The sequence below is a fragment of the Ovis canadensis genome, chromosome 10, assembly GCF_042477335.2.
Source record: "Ovis canadensis isolate MfBH-ARS-UI-01 breed Bighorn chromosome 10, ARS-UI_OviCan_v2, whole genome shotgun sequence".
Taxonomy (NCBI): domain Eukaryota; kingdom Metazoa; phylum Chordata; class Mammalia; order Artiodactyla; family Bovidae; genus Ovis; species Ovis canadensis.
The window spans coordinates 34,735,886-34,751,754 of NC_091254.1; the positions used below are offsets into that span (position 1 = coordinate 34,735,886).

At 42.8% G+C, this 15,869-nt stretch overlaps 1 protein-coding gene across 11 annotated transcripts in view; it reads left to right on the plus strand.

The window, feature by feature from the left end:
- RNASEH2B (ribonuclease H2 subunit B) overlaps window positions 1–15,869 on the plus strand; it is a 95,174-nt gene that overhangs the window by 37,247 nt on the left and 42,058 nt on the right. For all 11 annotated transcript variants that reach the window (XR_011259367.2, XR_011259366.2, XM_069601410.1 and 8 more), the window contains exons 6-9: window positions 3,826–3,890; window positions 5,688–5,793; window positions 8,585–8,666; window positions 10,134–10,176. Coding sequence is in view for 9 of the 11 variants with exons in the window: in XM_069601410.1 (XP_069457511.1) it covers window positions 3,826–3,890; window positions 5,688–5,793; window positions 8,585–8,666; window positions 10,134–10,176 (296 nt within the window). In the remaining 2 variants the exon portion in view is untranslated. The remainder of the gene's footprint in view (window positions 1–3,825; window positions 3,891–5,687; window positions 5,794–8,584; window positions 8,667–10,133; window positions 10,177–15,869) is intronic.

The window sequence follows — 15,869 nt, forward strand, 5'->3', positions numbered from 1 at the left end:
AACAGATGTAGGAAAAACCCTTAACAAAATTCAGTCATTATATAAATTCTCAGCACATTAGAGATAGAAAGGAACCTCCTCATTCTTTTAAAGGACATCCATGATAAACGTAAGCTAATATCATACTTCACTGTGAAAGACTGAACGCACTTTTTCCCTAAGATTGGGACAAGATAAGGATGTCAGTCCTCTCCACGTCTACTCACCAACGTGGTGGACGTCCTAGTGGTTTTGATAAGAACAAAATTTAAGATATATAGCTTAGAAAGTAATAGTGAATTGTCTTTTTGCATCAACAATATGGGTCATGTATATAAAAAGCTCAAAAGAATTTACCAAAAAAAAAATCACTGGAACCAATAAACAAGTTCCCAGGATATAAGGTCAATATACAGAAATCAATTCTGTTTCTGTATATTAGCAGTGAACAATTGGACAGTGGAATAAAAGCATGCCATTTGTAATATTAAAAAATCATGAGGTTGTAGGGATAAAGGTAGCATAATATATGCAAGACCAGTACACTGAACAACGGTAAAACATTGCAAAGAAAAATTAAAGAATTAAATAAATAGATATACCATGTTCATGAGTTGGAAGACTCAGTATTGTTAAGATGACCATCTTCTCCAAAGTCATCTCTAGATTTAATGCAATGCCTCTCAAGCCTTTTTTTTTTTTTTTTGGTAAAATTCGATAAGCTGATTCTAGAATTTATAAAACTGTGCAGAGAATCTGTAGTAGTCAAAACAATTTTGAAAAAGAAGAACAAGTTGGAAAACTTATACAACCTGATTCAAGACTTACCGTAAAACTACAACAGACAAGAAAGTATGGCACTGGAACAAGGATAAAGAGAGAGTTACATGGAGCCAAGCAGAATAGAAGCGGACCAACATTTGTGTAGCCAGTTGTTTTCTTCAGTGGTGTCAAGACAATTCAGTGGGAGAAAAGATAATCTTTTCAACATATGACCTGGAAAAATTGGGTATCCATGTGAAAAACAACATTGACTCTTACCTCAGAATCATACACAAAAATTAACTTGAAATGGATTAATAACTTAAATGCAAAAAATGAAAACTACTGAATTTCTAGAAAAAGTCATAGAAGAAAACCTTTGTGACCTTGAGGACAGGCAAAGATTTCATAGAACACAAAAGCCACTATCCATTAAAAAAATTGTAGATTACATTCCAGTAAAATTAATATCTTCTCTTTTCTGAAAGATACCATTAAGAAAAAAAAAAAGACAAACTACAGTTGAAAGAAAATAGTTACATGACAAAAATCTGATAGTGTATGTGTGTATATGTGTGTGTGTGTATCCCAAATGTATAAAGACCTCTTAACACACTGATAAAATGATATCCTGGCTTCCCAGGTGACTCTAGTGGCAAAGAACCTACCTGCCAATGCAGGAGATATAAGAGACATGGGTTTGATCCCCGGGTTGGGAAGATCCCCTGGAGGAGGGCATGGCAACCCACTCCAGTATTCTTGCCTGGAGAATCCCATGGACAGAGGAGCCTGGCAGTCTGCAGTCCATAAGGTCGCAATGAACACCAAATCCATGGCTTCTCAGACACCATCCAGGTTGAGAAGGAATCCAGTGCTCCTGTTTACCAGCTCAGTGACTTTGGACAATTTATTTTAACTTCACTCAAACTTAGTTTTTTAAGGTGGAGACAAATAGTAGTTTCCACCTGAGATTTATTCTGAGCATTCAGTGAGAAAACGTGTGAAGAGCTTAGCACAGGCTTGAAGATGTGATGTTATTATCACTAATGAGCTATTTCATTTTTTCTTAAATAACATGAAGGACTTGCCATGTGCCAGATGTTGTGCATCCCCTCATTTGATAGGTGACTGGGGGTGTAGGAGCCCCAGCAGTACCGCTCAGAGCCTGGTCTCCTCTTCTGAACCAGCATTCTGGAGGGAAGGGGGCTGCAAGGGGCTCAGACAGTGAGCAAGAGGAAGGAAAGCTGTGGCAGGTTGTAGATCATCCTTTCACGAAATTTGGAGGCAGAGGCAAGAGACGAGCGAGCGGCAGAGTCAAGGTGGGATTCTTGGATGGGAGCCTCTAGGGAGATTGTCTCAGGCAACGGTCGGAAGGTCTGAGAGTCAGCAGCACACGTGTTCTGAGTGGTGGCCATGTGCTCTTAGAAGCAGCCCTCCTTTTGTACAAAGAAATACTGCATCAGCTCCAGGGAGGCTGAGTCTAGCCTCACCTGCCTTGGTTCCCCAGCAGGCCATTTGCAGCCCCTCCTTTTCATTATTCCAGTGGCACGTCCTGCGGACATGGGTGCAGAGGGCCAGCCCTGACTCTGTCCGCCTCCTAGTTAGTGCCCGCAGTGTTGACGACCACAGGCTGAGATGGGGAGGACACAGCAAGAGCTGGCTGAGGCCAGCCCCTCCCCGTACACACCGTCTCACTGAAACTCCAGCAGTTTAACTGTCTGCAGAAAACCACCCCTGAGTAAGCAGTTTCCGTTTCCCACCATGATTACGGAGGAAAGAGAAAGCATCTTTACAGAGGAAAGAAAAAGGCGAGCTTGCATCTGGCCTTAGGAATCCCAGTGGTCCTGAAGCTAACTCCTGCGTGGAGGCGGGAGGGAAGAGCTGCCCCTGCTGATGGCACAGAAAGCAAGAAACCCCGTGAACGAGGTGTTACCGAGGAAATAACAGCTTAATGTCATATACCATATATATGCTATACGTGACATTAAGCCGTTAGATTACATAAAGCTAGCTGGATTGTGAGAAGAGGAAGTATAATTTATAGGAGATGAAACTTTTATCCCCATAAAGGGCCAAATTGAACCTATCGTAAATCTAAATTCCCCTGAAATAGCTATGGCTATATTGGTAATACATTAAAAGATAAATCTTTTCTTCTTTCTCCACCAGTCCCACCAGAACAGTTCTAAGTAGTTAACACAATTCTTTTCCTGAATGTATGCAATGAACTTCTTAGGCACCTGCATTTAGCTTCAGTTTTTTTTCTTGGGATTTCCATTTTTATTTTAGAAAAGAAATCTTTCATTGAAAACATTGGGGTGATCTTGAAATTATTCAGAAAAATGAAGATGGCTTAGTGTGTTAATTTGCTGAGTTTTTAAAATGACCTTTTCAGACAATAACTAGATTTACTGTGGTGACCATTTCAGAGGATGTGTAAATATCAAATCACTATACCTGAAACCAATACAATATTGTTTGTCAATTATATTCAGTTAAAAAGTTACCTTTCCTCCAGATTTATCGGTACAGTTGTTTTCAGTTTTATTAAGAAATAATTGACATACGTCACTGTGTAGGTTTATATTGTACAGAATGATAGTTCGATTTACATATATTTTGAAATGACTATCACAGTAGATTTAGTTAACATCCACCATCTCATATAGATACAATGAAGAGAAAAAAGTTTCTCCTTGTGATGAGAACTATTTGTATAATTTAATAATTTTCTTTAATTCTCACTCATTTAATGTGAGTGAGAACCTGAGGTGTCCCAGTTCTGTTTAGGAATTTTTTTTTTTCCAGTGTCTGAAGAATGCTCTCAGGGTTATTAATTGAGTTTTTTAAGAATATAAAGTGTTACTTATTTTTTGACTGCACCTTGCAACTTGTGGAATCTTAACTTCCCCAACCGGGGATTGAACCAGGGCCCTCACAATGAAAGCACAGAGTCCTCATCACTGGACCACCAGGGAATTCCTTGAAATTTTTAAACTGTTACCTTGTATATGAAATAGCCTTATGAGTTTATTTTTTGCTTAACCTACTGCACTGTCTTTTTTTTCTTTTAATTTAATGCAGAAGTAGACAAGAAGAAATATTACAAGTACAGCAAAGAGAAGACATTAAAATGGCTAGAAAAAAAGGTACAGTACCTCTCAGTGCCTTGTGGAAGAAAGAGTTTAATGTTCCTTTTTAAAAATGTTTAGAGAGAAGGTAGTAAGCCTGACCCCAAAAACCATCTTGAAAGTCCACCTACAAGAGAGAAGCTATACAAAAATCTCCCAAGTGCAAGAGGAATCTTTGACTTTCCACTGCTCCTAACTCAGGTAGCTCTGGACTTAGCTTGATGTGCTTGCTCCCATTTCCCCGTGATGCTCACCACTGAATAAAGAAGTCCTTGCTAGTTGCTGGTATAGACTTGAGTCTTCCAAGCCAGGTAATAGCAGGGCCACGTGTACTCTCTGTCAGTCCTGCAGCCATCTCAAAGGTGACATTGCTCACACACGACCTGCAGGGGACCAGGCAGACGGGGTTCAGATTTAGCATCTAGATGCTGAAGACGAGTCTTATTCCAGGCAAGCCCTACTCAATATAAGATCTCTTGCAGTGTTTTTCCAATCAATTTAGTGGATCACAACCAGTATTTCTCTCGGAATGGAATGGAATAGAATGGGCTAGGATAGACTAGGATGAATTAAAAGGAAAGTTGGGTCGAGAGTTTGGGATTACCAGATGCAAAGTGGTATGTATAGAATGGTATGTATAGACCTCAACAGTGAGGTCCCACTGTGTAGCACAGGAAACTACATTCAATATCCTATGAAAAACCATAATGGAAAAGAATTTGCAAAAGAAAAAAGATTGTTGCATATAATCAAATATATATCCTTATATTGTTTAAAAAAAAAAGCACAAGATAAGGGCAAGTGTTAATTATGACTCTGTAACATATTTATATATGTTTTGGCCTATTTGGTTGCTCAGTATTTCTTACCGTGCATACAGCAAAGAAACAAAAAAGCCCCTGGTCTAAGGATATCGCTTGCTTTCGCAGTGATAAAGAATCTCAGCAGACCAGATCTGTGGATGACAAAGGTTTTGCAAACTTTGTGGATATCAGTTCTAGCAGTGAATCCGAAGCCTCTCTTCTGTCTTGTACATGAGCACCACGTTTGTCACGTCATGTTAATGGCACCTTGGGAGCCTGGGAACATGGAAAGGGACCTTGCAGTATTAATCAGGCTCCTTTGTGCGAAGTAGGGAAAAGGTTTAAAAAGTGCCTGTGTGTCACTCTTCACTTGCATCATCAGTAGTCTTTGCGTTTGTGGGATTCTGTATAGATGAAGAATGAGAAGTGCTGAGCAGAAACTGGGCGTTTAGCTTTTGCTCTTAGCAAACGATAATGACATGAAATAGAGAAGTGAAGTTTATATTTATTGTGTTTCCTTTCTTAAATTTCTAAACTTTCTAAAGTGAGAAATTTATATTATTTATTCTCCTTAGAAAGTCATAAAATACAAGTTTTGTGCCATCTTCTGTCTTAAGGCCTAACATCCATTAACTCATTTAGTCCTCACAGCAGTCCTGTGAGATCGGCGCTATCTTTCTTTCCCTTTCATAGGTGGAGGCACAGAGAGGTTCAGTAAGCAGTCTGTGGTCACAGAGCAAACCCAAGCAGCCTGTCTCCAGAATCAGTGCTTCTCGCACGGTGTAGGCCTTAGGCAGTCCCCGTACCGAGCTCAGCCTGCAGTGTAGTCACTACCCCTCACCCATCTCCAAATATGAAGCCATCTCTTATCTTCTGAAGATATATCTAGATCTGGACTACTTCTTCCTGGACCTTAAATGGATTGAGGTCATGGGTTTAGAAAGTCTGGAAAGTCAGGGTGTCTAAAGTTAGTTGAAAATATCCTGATATTCCCCCTTTGGTTATTTCGTAGGTTAATCAGACTGTGGCAGCATTAAAAAACAGTAAGGTAAATGTCAGTGCCCGGGTACAGTCTACTGCATTTTTCTCTGGTGGCCAGGTTTCCAGTGACAAGGACGGTAAGTGAATCATTTTTTGTTTTGTTTTGTCTGGAGTGAGTCGCCAATGTGTAAATGCCCGTCTTAGGATTTAAAAACCTTAATGTCTCAGAAACTTCACATTCTTGCCAATGTGTTCTCTTAGATCTCATGGCAGGTGTGCGTTTTATTTCAAAACCAAGTAGTACTTCTGCTGTAGATCACTTCTATCACTAATTGATACTTAAGTCATTCATTCACAAAATCTATATCTTGCACTAATAGTAATAACAACCCTTGCTATCATTTATTGAGGGTGTGTTGTGTGCCAAGCCGTTTACTAAGTTGCCAGCGTGCACATACTTGCTCATCTGAGCCCCCCTCCAAGTTTCACTTTACAGCGAGTTTCGAGGTGGTGTGCAGAGTCACACAGCTAGTAAATGGCAGAGCTGAACTACTGATGGAGCTCGCCTGGCACTTAAGCCCACACTCGTAACCTTTTTGTTGCACTGTTCTTGGGGGCGAGGATTTCCAGAGCTGTTCTATCTGTTTGCATCTTACTCTCCAGAAGCATAAGTCCTACTGTAGGTCTCAATATTTTGATTTTGATGAAAATTTATTCACTGGACAATTAATTCTTTAAGACACATTCTTAAAGGCAAAAGCCTTTCTCATTGTAGTGTCCTCTTACCTTTATATGTGTAGTTGAATAACAATAGCTATCTGATACAATTTACTTTCTGAAATGGTAGGACAGTAATTATCCTGACTTTAAACTCTTAATTCAGTGTTCCCCTGTTCTAAATATATGACTCCAAAACATCTGAGTTTCGTCATTTAAAAAACAAGTACCAAGCAGCCTGTTGGTGATTGGCTATGATGCAGGCAGCCTTTGATGCAGAAACCCACCTCACAGTGCCTTGCACACACAGATGGTGGCTGGCTCCCGCCGTCCTGGGAGTGGTGAGCTGCCCTTGCCGTCTGAGTTAACTAGCTGTCAGTGTCTCTGATAGGCTCCAACAGAAGGAGAGGGAGACTGAGTCAAATGGCTGGCTGGCCGGATAGATGGATAGATCATGGATGATGGATGGGTGGATAAAACCATGGATTTTCAGTAAAGCAGGAGAAGAGATGTTAGTGGTTATTTAGACAGATGTTCTCATCTTAAAAATGAAAACCTGTGGTCTCCGAGAAATAGATCACTTACTCAGGGTCACCCATCCTAGCTAGCAGACCAGGTCGTCTACTGAGTCTGGTGTTTTTACCAAACCAGTATTTAAATCTAAGGGTCTGGGCTTTGCTGTATCGCCATTTAGTGTTCTAGCCATCAAGTAAGCTTTATACTCTTCACATTCTTGCCTTGTAGCCATCAAGTAAGCTTCATACTCTTCATATTCTTGCCTTGTAGCCATCAAGTAAGCTTTATACTCTTCACATTCTTGCCTTTTTTAGACCTTTAGCTTGATATGTGCCAGAGGAAGCAAACAGATGTGTTGGCTTTCTTATTTGCTGTGTGACTCAGGAAGCTCAAACAGGAGCTCTGTATCAATCTAGAGGGGTGGGGTGGGGCGGGAGATCGGAGGGAGGTTCAGCAAGAAGGGGATATATGTATACCTACGGCTGGTTCATGTTCAGGTTTGACGGAAAACAGCAAAAGTCTGTAAAGCAATTATCCTTCAATTAAAAAATTAATTAATTTTTTTAAAAAAGAAGGGTCCAGTGACAACTTTCAGTTCTCAATGTTGGCAGTGAAAGTCTCTTACTAAACACTTTGAGATCAGGTCATCCAGGCAGCAGTCCCTTTCTAACTGTTGATAATACTGAGGCAGATTGTTATCCTGATGTCAAATGTAGAAAAGGGAAAAAAGATGGAAATGAATATCCCAGCAGCAAGCCTGGGATAATGCTTTTGGTAGTTTATATCCCCTTGTGATTATCCCATCTATTGAGTTTGATTATCCCCTAGTATTCTACAAAAAAAATACTGAATTGAGGAAGAGGGCTTTAAAACAGATTTTCTCTTTTGTAACTATTTAATTGATACCAGAGCTTCATTTTAACACTGAAAATCCAGATGCTGTAGACGTCATGATTATACACTCTGCTGAGTTTTGTTTTTTACATTTTTAAGGCGTTTTATTAGTTTGGGATTCCCTGGTGGCTCAGACGGTAAAGCGTCTTCCTGCAGTGTGGGAAACCTGGGTTCAATCCCTGGGTTGGGAAGATCCCCTGGAGAAGGCAATGGCAACCCACTCCAGTACTCTTGCCTGGAAAATCCCACTGACAGAGGAGCCTGGTAGGCTACAGTCCATGTAGTTACAAAAAGATGGACATAACTGAGCAGCTTCATCCCATTAGTTTGGGGTTATATGTAACATTCAGCAAGTGCTTAATCTTGACACATTATATATTATTTCTCTTAAATGAGCATACTCATTACTGTTCAGTAATTAGATTTATTTTATATTGAAACCAACCTAGAAAAGATGGCTATTTCATATTGTTACATCTGATGTTTGAACTTTATTTGTATTCAAGGGCCTCAACTAAGAGAAGAACCCTGAATTTGTATCTGTTATTTAGTGGGCATCTATTGTATTATACTTTATTATCTCATCATATCTTCAGTGTCATTGTATAGGATATCTCATACATCATATCCCCCCACCACTCTGACAGATAGATATGAGCATCCCCGTTTCACACACACACACAAAAAAAGCTTAAGTGACTCTCCAAAGCTAGATAGTGCCAGAATTTGAACTCCAGTCAGTTTGACTGTGAAGCAACCATAATTATTACTAAATTTTTTTCTCCATTCTGTTTCTTTCAGAGGATTATGTTTGTTATGCCCATGGTCTGATCTCTGATTATATCCCTAAACAATTAAGTGATGACTTATCTAAATATTTAAAGTAAGTATGGTCCATCTTTAGTCGTAATTAAGCATAATTGTGCTTGGTTTCCTAGAGATAGGGTTTCATTATGGCTTATATAAGGTTTCCCAGATGACTCAAGTGGTAAAGAATCTGCCTGCCAGTGCAGGAGCCACAGGAGACATGGGTTCGATGCCTGGGAAGATCTCCTGGAGGAGGAAATAGCAGCCCAGTCCAGTGTTCTCGCCTGGAGAATCCCATGGACAGAGGAGCCTGGCGGGCTACAGTCCATGGGATCTCAAAGACTCAGACACGTCTGAGCGCACAAGCAAGTATGGCTCGTCACATCACTTTTTCTGATGGGAGGTTATTCTTGAGTTGCGTCGCAGACTCTGTGGTTTGGAGGTGATTTTTAATGGACAGTTTTTTGATTGGAACAAATTAATTTAATGGATACTGGTTTCAAGAACCCCTGAGTATTACAATTAGAATTAAGGGTTGTTAAAATGTTAGAGGATAAATTGTGTTAAAATTTTATCCCCAGCCAGACTTAACTAATTTGGTTGATGGGATGCAAAGAGTAGATGGCAGAGTAAAATAATTTTGAAAGTTACATTTAAAGGTTGTGTACCATTTTTGTTATTTTATTATTATAATCATTAGCTGTTCCCTAGGTATTTTTATTATGCCCAGCACTTGAAACTCTACTTGAGGCTGAAAAAGATGTGTTTATTTTCTATATTTTAGCAACTACTGTTAAAATTTCATATATGTGATGATCTAATAGCTTTTCCTGATTCTTAGAATAATTTTCTCCTCTGATACATGGGAATAAAATGACTTTTTAATAGCTATGGTTGCATTTTTAGCAAATTGTATTTTTGGTCCTACTTAAAGAACAGTTAGTGGAATCTGGTTTCTGTAGTATAATATAGTACATTGAAAGCTTGCCCTGAATTGATAAAGATACCCTTCTGTTTATTATTTTCCTGAGTCTCTTTGTACCTGCTTATCTTGTTAGAGACTTGATATCTTTGTATTCCATTATTTTTTTAGATTCTTTTCTGCTGAAATTTTAAAGTTTCAGTTAAAGACTTGAGAGAAGGATGTGTCAGTTAAACTTTTCTTTAATAGAAAAGTAAAGTTCCTGTGACGTTTTGTCAATAGAATAATTTTCACTTTTAAATATATGCTAGATTCGTCATTTATGGTGAAAAAATACATACCAAAATACATATTTATAGAGACTAAAGGAAAGCAATTCCATTGCAACCAGTGACTTCTAATTTTGTTTTTTAGCTCAGAATTCCAGTACAGAGAATTAAATAGCTAAATGAACATTTTTTCACTTAGAAAAATTTCACTCTTTATAATGAGGTGATTGAACAGTAAGATATATGGAGGTGAAACTATTAGATGAAATCAGGACTTACTAAGTCTTAAGTTGGCCCCGTCATTCTGTTTGCTTGTCTATGAAAAATCACATTTTTATTTTTCACTCCTCAGGCTTCCAGAACCTCCAGCTTCAGTGCGAAACCCTCCATCAAAGGTAAGAAACTGTGACTAAAATATCTTTGGAGCACCTGGAAAAATAGTATACTTTTGCCACATACATTTAGTTTAGTATATGTTAAAGCATCTTAATTCACCTTATGTGGAATCAAGATTATACTGCTCTCCATCAGTATTTTTATTTTCATGGATTTTAGGTGAATCATAAATAAGGTGCTATGAAAATCAAGAAAGAGTTGGTTCTAACTCAATATCTACACTGACATATTAGAGAATCATTAAAATTAAGTCTTCTTGCGTGAGCTAGATCCTATAATTAACTTCATTAATCATTAGGAAAACTCTATAAATAAAACTCACTTTGCCAAATATAATTGTCATAGGCACAGAGGTACATAGAGCATGATTTTTGCAACACAGAATTCTTTGAGCAAGGATGACCACACTTTACTGTCTATACTCGAAATGATCAACGCAGTTTGTGAATCAGTGAAAAACCTTTCCTCTGCCAGATGTTCTCAAATTGCCACCCACAGCTCCTCTGCCCTGTGGACTCTCAGATACAGGGAGTAGAGAAGCCATTCACAGACCACACCCGAGAGCAAAGAGTAGCATCCCTAAGTCCAGGCCTGATTGCAGACTAGTAAGTGCTGCTCAGACACAGGGAAATAAGCACACGCACCAGCTTATCCATGAGGCCACCATTCTCCAGCAGGCAAAATGATGAGTACCTTGTGAATGAATGTAATACGGGTGCTAAAGAACTTTCCTTCTTCCCTGCCTTCTAGGTGGCCAACATTCTCAGGATTTTGTTGTTGTTGTTGTTTTTCATTTGTATACTGTTTGAAGGTGATGATGGTTCTAAAAACAGTCAATACTTTGACTTTTAGGAAAGGGCATCAAATTTAAAGTGCATCATTGTTAGTTGGGGACCGTTTTTAGCAAATTGTCCAAGGACGTTCATCTTTTCCTCACTGGAGGAAGCAGTTGGTGTAAGATCTTTATCTTTAGATCTGGGACAGACCCACAGCAGCACCAGGGGACATAAATATAGCTGTCTTGCTCTAACTAAGGTAACAGGCATATTTGTTTCTTTCTTATTTTTCTCCTTCCAAAAGCGAGGCATATTTCTTTCTCTCAAATATCTGTCTTCCTTAGTAACAGAGAGATCTAAAACTGCCCTTGAAGGATTTAGCCTTCGATGCGGTTGCTGGAAGGTAGGTTCTTTTTTTGTTGCACAAAGAGTTCACAGATGAGATTCGGAGGCGAAGTCAGCTCCGTGGGAGAGGGACAGGGTGGGATGATTTGGGAGAATGGCATTGAAACATGTATACTGTCATGTGAGAAACGAATTGCTAGTCTAGGTTCGATACAGGATACAGGATGCTTGGGGCTGGTGCACTGGGATGAACCAGAGAGATGATATGGGGAGGGTGGTGGGAGGGGGGTTCAGGGTTGGGAACTCATGTACACCTGTGGTGGATTCATGTCAATGTATGGCAAAACCAATACAGTATTGTAAAGTAAAAAAATTTTAAAAAAAGCGAAGGGTTCATTGAGCGACAGTGCACTGTCAAGAGGGAGGGAGCCTGGGCAGACTCAAAGGAGCCGCAGCGAGGCCCTTTTGGCAAGCTGGTTATATGGGCTGTGAAGGACTGGGTGGAATATTCACCCAGGGGGAGGGGGTGAGGGGGTGATTTCCTGGTTTTCGTCCCAGCTCCACCTTGCAGAGAGGAGGAGGAGTTTCTGGCCTTCTGTGGTCTTGCTCAGATCTGTCATGGCACCGGTACATGGTGGGCACTGCTCTGTGCAATGCTAATTCTGTTGTAACGTGGGCATAGTGAGCAAAAGGTTACATTCGGACCAGAGGTTCCCGTATTTCTTTGTTTGCTGCTAGGTCCCTTGTCATCACAAGACTTATGATCTCCTGTCAGCCCAGAGGTTCCCACTTTTCTGTTTGCCCCCTTGGACCCCTGCCATTGTAAGATGTATGTGGTCACCCGACCTATGCCTCCTCCTTTGCTCACGTCTGGCTAATGGCCTGCTCTGATGTTTCCCTAAAGGAGTCTGCACCCTTCAAATCTTTTAAGGGTCAGAGGGTCCATGATCTGTCTTCTGGAGCTGCCTCAAGCTGAGCAGGGGCATTGTGCCTGCCTACAGGGCCCAGATCACCTTGCCCTCTGTCAGAGATGAGGTCTCGGGGTCCTTGACAGTGGCAGAGACAGAGAGTGGGGAGTAGATGGAGGCTGCAGCCCTGTCCCACAGATGTTGGTGGTCCCCATTGTCATGAAAAGAAAAGAAAGTGAAGTCGCTCAGTCGTGTCCGACTCTTTGCGACCCCATGGACTGTAGCCTACCAGGTTCCTTCATCCATGGGATTTTTTAAGCAAGAATATTGGAGTGGGTTGCCATGGGTTGAAATTCCTGGTGTATCATCATCTGTAGGTGACACTGTTGTAACCTGAAGAAACGAGCTTAACAAGCAGGTTAAAAGGGACAGGGCCAAAAGTCAGTAGAAGTATGATTGCAATCAGAGGTCCAAGCAGGGGCAGGAACCAGGTTGTATTTGATAACACCCCTCTGACTGCAGGCCAGAAGGGGGTGGCACTGGGGTCACCCTTCCCGAAAGTGTGTAGCTTTGGGGCCTGTTCGTATGTGCTTTGGGCACCTTCTTCCACCCAGCCAGTGGTGTTGATGTCGGTGCAGCACAGTTTTTTGACTGCTGCACAGACCCTCCCTGTCCAGCTGGGATATAGTCCAGGGCTATCTGTTCTCCATCACTACATCTGCTAGGAAATAAAGGGATCCCCTGTAATCCTGGTCAGAGTAGATAGAATATCTGACAGGTTACAGAGCATTGCCTCAAGGGAGGCAAAGCCGCCCCCACCCCCTGCCATGGGGACACCAAACCAATAGCAGCCCCAGTGCCTTCCAGTATGTGGTCTGTACTGATGGTTATACCTGGGTTCCTCTGATTACTTGGTTGGCCGAGTGTGCCACAAACAAGGCAATATCTATACAAGGAAAGTGAAAGTTGCTCAGTCATGTTTGACTCTGTGCAACCCCGTGGACTATATAGTCCAGGGAATTCTCCACGCCAGAATACTGGAGTGGGTAGCCTCTTCCTTCTCCAGGGGATCTTCCCAACCCAGGGATCGAACCCAGGTCTCCCGCATTGCGGGCAAATTCTTTACCAGCTGAGCCGCCTGGGAAGCCCGTACAAGGAAAGGTCACAGCCGATCCCAGGGAGAGGCAGAGGAGTTGGGGTTGTTCTGAGAGGGGAAGTGACTTATGTTTCAGCCACAAAGGGACCACTATCTGGAGGAAGCGCACGCCTGGCGCACTTCAGAGGAGTTGAAAAACTCCTTAAGTGGTTTGTCCGAGAAGGGTACCCATGAAGCTTGGAGAGGGAGGCCCAGCATTATGAGAGCAGTTATGGGGTGTGAAGACGCGGTAGGACACGGGTCACGGGACTCTCAGACCGGCGGGGTTGCCACGTGGCCGCTGCCTCCACATTGGCCAAGGTTGGCAGGACTCGGTGCCTATAGCCAGTCCTGACAGAGGGGCCCCTTATCGGCCCCTGAATGGTAGTGCTCCTCTCTTTTACAGGAGCCCTCTCCCTGAAGGTTCACGGGAAGCCTCCTCTCCATCCCCGAGGATTCACCCCTGGGGTGCATTTTCATTCACGGGGACAAGTTTTTAAAACAGGAAAAGCTCATCTTCTTTTGTAATGCAGCTGGGCCCCGGTGTAAACTTGAGGACAAGAAAGCCTGGCTGGAAAATGGAAGCCTCAACTATAATACCATCCTATGATTAGGTTTTGTGAAAGGCAGGGAAATTGGATAGAGTTTCCTTATGTTCAGTCCTTTATGACCCTAAGAGAGAATCCAGAGCTATGCATGTCCTGTGTTGGGGAAGCTTGTCAGTTGGGACTGGTTCAGATTATATGAAAACCCTCTCTGGTAGCATCTCTGGAGGAAAAGAAATCTTGGACAGAAGCACCTAAGTCCTGATACTCTTTCACCGTCTTCACCCCTCCAGCACCGTGTAATCCTCTTTATTCTCCCGCGCAAGAAGTGCAGCAGAGTGCCCTTGCCCCCTCACCCCCGACCCCTGAGAAGCAGTAGGCAGACCTCAGGGAGATACCAGAGTCCGTACCCCTTTCCTTTGTCTGGCCTCAGCCAGCGCCGCTCTCACTTAGTCTGCTTCTCAGGGGCCCCTGGCCCATTCGCTGAAGGATTCTGGGAGCTAACTCTTTCCTTGCACCTTACTTGAAAGGACCCTGAATGTTGTCATTTCCCACTGCTGTGCCCCTGAGGGAAAGACCCCTATCTGGGCACAGCCTCAAGCATTTGATGATGAATTATGTATCATCTAACCCACTGACTGCCCCATGGGCATGATGGCAATGCCACTGATTGATCCCAAGTGGGACTATGAACCAGGCCAACCTGGTGTCCCTAGAAGAGCACGCACAACCCTTTGCTTCAGTGAAGGGACGAGATGGTGCACAGTTAAACCTGCCAGCTGTGATAGGGTTGAAGAGGTCACCCAAGATCAGAATGAACCCTGTTTCCCACCCGGTTGGTAGATGCCTCAGAAAGTATACGAATGTGGACCAGACACTTTCGAGGGATGTGTTGTGCTTGCAACTTACTTCATTTACCAGCTGGTGCCCGACATCCGTTGGAAACTTCAACAGCTCGCCTTGGGGTCCCAAACCCCTCTCAGCCTTTTTGTGGATGCTGCCTCCGGTGTCTTTGACAGTAGAGTCCAGGCTGAGGAAGAGAGGAAGCAGCAGCATGACTTAAGAAGGGCCCGTTGGCAGGCCAGACCTCCAGCAGCCGTCAGGGCGAGACGTGACCCTCCTCCTGATCACCGCAGAGGTGCTCCCAGAAGACCCCCGCCAGGTAAAGGAACCTGTTTCAGCAGTGGGAACTCTAAGCCCTGGAGCGGGGAACGCCCAGGAAACAGGTCCTGGCCTCTACCCGAGGCTCACTCTGCAGGAAGATGGGCCGTGGGACAAGAGGAGAAGCCCTCAGCTCTGAAGGCAGCGAGGAACTCGCCCACGTCAGTCACGGCCGTGGTTGACTGATGAGATCCAGGACTTCCCAGGGCCCCTCAGAATACAGCCATCGTCACATGGGAGGGATGTGGGGGACCACTGACGGGACAGGTACTCTTGTCCAGTTTCCAGTGGACACAGAAGCCGCATACTCTGTCCTCACTTCTCATGCTGGGCGTCTTGTCCCTGAAACCTGCTCTGTTGTTGGGGTAGAAGGAAGGCCAAAAGGAAAACGTTTGACCCCCACTCTGACTCATGCCGGGGGAGAGACCATCATAGCTCACAAGTCTCTTGTCGTGCCTGAGTGCCCTAGCCCATTATTGGGAAGAGACTTTCTCTCAGCCTTGGGGGCAACTTTTGCTCTGCCTGAAAATGAAAATCAGGGCCTATTTTTGGCTGAACTATGTGTCATACAAGACTCAGACAGTCCAGCCCATATTTTCCCCAGAAATTGGAAAACGTACAGATCCACAGATCTCAGATCAAAGAATCCCAGGATGGGCAAGATTTGCCGCTTCATTAAAAATCACCGTTAAGGAAGCTAGTATCTTCTTGCCTTCTAGGTGTCAGTTCCCCATAAAACCAGAGGCTCAACAGGGCCTCAAACCCTGATCTCAAAATTCATCAAATGTGGGCATTTGGTATTATGCCAGTCTCCTTGTAATA